The sequence below is a fragment of the Barbus barbus genome, assembly GCF_936440315.1.
Source record: "Barbus barbus genome assembly, contig: scaffold_88, whole genome shotgun sequence".
In the NCBI taxonomy this organism is placed as follows: Eukaryota; Metazoa; Chordata; class Actinopteri; order Cypriniformes; family Cyprinidae; genus Barbus; species Barbus barbus.
Window position 1 is genome coordinate 33,541 of NW_027636802.1, and position 3,960 is coordinate 37,500.

A 3,960-nucleotide genomic window follows, 5' to 3' on the forward strand; every position below is an offset into this window, starting at 1 on the left:
TTTCTGTGCTCTCTGTTTCAGTCATGCCTGATCTTCTGTGGTGGTCTTCTGCCTTGTTTGTTCTGCTTTGGGGATCTTCGGACCTGTCTGCCCTGCTGTGGTATTCTGCCTCTACTCCACCTCCCTCCTGGAGTCATGTCTATTCTTGGTTTGGAGCGTTTGGAAGCCGCTCCTAAAGGGGGGGGGGTTACGATCTTTAGCTGGAGTGTCCATGAGCTCCTCTAGAGGACACTATATCCCATACCATTGCCATTCATTCTGGACTCCATTTCCCATATACCCCCTGCTTAGGAACCAATTAAGTACTCCACCCATTTCCCATTAGGAAGACTATCTTCTTTCTTATTTATAAAGCACTTTTACATAACTAGCAGTTGATCCAAAGTGCTGTACAATACTAAATAACTAAATTAAAACAATTTAGAAACCAAAAACAGCAAAACACAATATAACAAAACAATTGACATGGCTAGATAAAACCTATTGACGTTTTTTAAGCAGGTATTTAAATATTAGCAAAGAGGGCACGGTTAAACTTTATTTCGATAGTCCACTTTAGACATTCTACTAACTATAAGTAACTTTGTAACTACGTCAACTAATTCTCATTAATTTGCAATTACATGTCTACTAACTCTCAGTATGTTGTGGACCCGTCAAAATAAAGTGTTAGAACATATTAAGCAGACAATCTACTAATACTCTAATGACTGCTAGTTGACATGTAGTTGCAAAGTTACTTACTGTTAGTAGAATGTCTAAAGTGGACTATCGAAATAAAGCGTTACCGAGGGCGCTAATAGAATCTGGTAATTTGTTCCATAGACTTTCTCTTCACAGCAGAAGTCCCAAATATGTCTTGGGGGTCTTTGGAGTTAAAAAGGAAAAGTCTCAATCATGAGTGTAACTACCCCACTTGCACCGCTGGTAGTTAGACTACCGCTAACAATAAAGAATCAAGCAGACCACCATTCTACTTCATATATTTATTTATTTTTAATTATTTTTATATCTTTTTTTTTTTCAGTTTCTTACATTAATGTCATTAATAAAGCACCAATTAGGGACTACATTTACTTTCTGAAATATTATGCAAAAATAGCATTTACTTTATTTATTTTTTTTACATTATTAGTCGCTAACAAATTAGTGACTACATTTACTTTCTTAAATATACAAACATAGCATTTACTTTCTAAAATATATATATATATATATATATATATATATATATATATATATATATATATATATATATATATATATATATAATAGCTTTTTTACATTAATGTTACTATTAAAGCACTAATTAGTTACTGACTACTTTTACATTCTGAAATATTATTTAAAAAGCTTATTTTTTTTACATTTCTTACATTAATGTCACTAATAAGCAATTAGTGTCTACAATTACTTTCTTGAATATTATAAAAAAATAGCATTTACTTTCTGAAATATAGAAAAACTAATTTCTTTACACATTTCTTATAATAATTTGTGAAGCACTAATTAAGTGACTATTTTTACATGCACTTCTGAATTTCTAATTTTAGAATTTCTTCTGCTCTCTAATTTCTACAGACTGCAGCGTTGTGAAGTATTGAGCAGTGTTTTCTTGTGGTTCTTTGTGTTTTGAGCGGCCGATCGCTGACGGAGCTGCAGGTGTTCGTGGGTTAAGAATATGAGCATGTGAACACAAACGCTGCTTTACTGTCTGCCGATGCTCTGCTGTGCATCTGAACAAAGTCTTCATTTTACCTGCAGCTCCAGAGTCTCCTCGAGACGCCGCTGCTCACTCATTAAACTCCTCAGCTCTGCCCTGTCTGATGCACACTGGGATCCCTGCCTTCTTCCAGTCTAGGCTTTCATCCAGCGGTGCTCTTCCAGCTGCTGGAGCGTCAGCCGGTGAGCTGGATTACGGCTCAAGCAGTGGAAAATCAGGTCGTGGCACGCTGGGAAGAGTTCAGAGAGAGCGGTTAGTCTCCACACATCCAACATGAACAGTAAACATCATCAGAACAGCATAATGTGGAGCTGTTTGTGTGTTCACCTGTGGATAAGGTGGGATCCATCCTGAGGTAGCCGTGCTGAATGGCATCAAAGCTTTCGAAGGGCAGATATCTGTGAATGATCTCAAAGAGCAGAACTGCCAGCGCCCAGACGTCTGCTGCTGCTGCGACGTGGAATATGGACTGGGCGAGGACCTCAGGCAGGGTATGTGTCTGATCCTGTGAGACACACACAGCTTCAGTGCTTCTGTACGCTTCACCATCAACAACACAACATCATGTGATCATCAGCCAGACTCACCTTGGTATTGGCTGCTGTTAAAGCCCTCGCTGCTGATCAGACGAGCGCAGCGGAAGTGGATGAGCTTGAGCTCCAGACTGTGGAGAGTCACCAGGATGTTCCTCGAGCGGATATCACCATGATAAACTCCATGTTCATGGCAGTGTTTGACCACTTGAAGCACCTGAAGCATAAACAAGCGTGCTTGTGCTTCACTGACGGGGCCGGAGAACAAGATGTAATCCTCCAAGGTCCTGCAGGGTTCAGGGTACACCATAACGAGAGTGAAGCTGCTCTCATCCTCCAGCCACTGGTGTAGCTCCAAGATGTTGGGGCACGAGGGAGCTTCTCCCAGCCGGAGCATCAGAGCCACTTCAGCAAGCACAGGTTTGGAGTGACCAGGCTGAGAAGAGACAAACACAACCACCGTTAGCTTGCTATCTTCTGCTCCAGCTGAAGGTCAGCATCAGGTTATAAAACAGCACATATTCTTTAGCCAACTTACAATGTCAAGATAGCGGTCCGCTCTGCGCTTGGGGATACACTTCAGAGAAACCTTCACTTTGTCGCTGAATAAGTGTGTTCCCTCATAGACCTTGCTGAAGCTCCCTGATGCGATCAAATGTCCCACTTCAAACAAAGACACGACGGATCCTGAAAAACACACAGAAACAGAAGATGGACACGTTTGAGATTTCCTTTGATCATGAACAGCAGAGCTGAAGAACCATCAAATCAAGAGTCTTGAAGACTCTCTTTAGTCTCAGATGCACTGCAGATCAAGCATCGATAAAGAGAAAATAACAGAGCAGAAATAACATGATGCAAAGCAGTAATGACTCACCTTGAGGCAGCTGGATTTCTGGATCAGGCAACACTGTGTCCGGTGCTGTTTCTGACACGATTGACGCTGGACCAGACACCGAACCGGATTCTGAACCAGGAACTGGACCGGACTCTGAACCAGGAACTGGACCAGACACCGAACCGGATTCTGAACCGGACACCGGATCGGACTCTGAACTAGGAACTGGACCAGACAGAACTGCATCGCGGGCCTGGATCTCAGAGGGAGCTTCTTCCTCAGGAGACGACTGGAGGTCAGCAGAGACCTGGTCCTGGTCCGTCAGAACGAGCTGGGATGGGTCCGGATCCAGCTCTGCTTTAGGAGGCTGGACTCTGTCCGGTTCATTCCTTTCTTGGCATTTTCTAAAACCAGTGAAGAGGAAACCATTAGAAGCACCTCTGACCACAGATTACATGTGAACCAGCAATTAAACATGGAAGCAGCACAACAGATGTCATTGTCAAGTTAGTATTATTAGAGATGCATGAGCTAAAGTAATAGTGCCTCACTGTGACAGAGATGGAGAGCGGATGGATCTGGGAGAAGCGTCGGCTCTCTGATCCCGGCGGACCGCTCCAGATCTTCACACACCTGACCCGGCAGACACAGCAGCTCAGGAACGGCCGTCGGACCCGGGACAGCCGTCAGCTCGGGATCGTCCAGATGAGCGTCCGTCTGTGCTGAGAGACGCACCACTCTTGTCCGGCCGCACCGCTCTCCCCTGCGTCCCTTTGGAGGAAAGACGAGAAACAAACACCTCAGACTCCAGATCAGACACAGATTCCGCTTCCAAAGAGGTCAAACACTGAGCTCAGACCGAGAGA

The 3,960-nt window shown here is 43.5% G+C and overlaps 1 protein-coding gene across 1 annotated transcript in view; it reads right to left on the bottom strand.

The window, feature by feature from the left end:
- Window positions 1–1,024: 1,024 nt before the first annotated feature.
- The window catches only part of LOC306868611 (serine/threonine-protein kinase pim-3-like), a 3,192-nt gene continuing 256 nt past the window's right edge, over window positions 1,025–3,960 (bottom strand). The window contains exons 2-7 of the mRNA XM_079414867.1: window positions 3,646–3,865; window positions 3,134–3,498; window positions 2,795–2,943; window positions 2,311–2,692; window positions 2,051–2,228; window positions 1,025–1,952 (exon numbers count right to left, since the gene is read on the bottom strand). Coding sequence (XP_079270993.1) covers window positions 2,206–2,228; window positions 2,311–2,653 — 366 coding nt within the window. The 5' untranslated portion in view covers window positions 2,654–2,692; window positions 2,795–2,943; window positions 3,134–3,498; window positions 3,646–3,865 and the 3' untranslated portion in view covers window positions 1,025–1,952; window positions 2,051–2,205. The remainder of the gene's footprint in view (window positions 1,953–2,050; window positions 2,229–2,310; window positions 2,693–2,794; window positions 2,944–3,133; window positions 3,499–3,645; window positions 3,866–3,960) is intronic.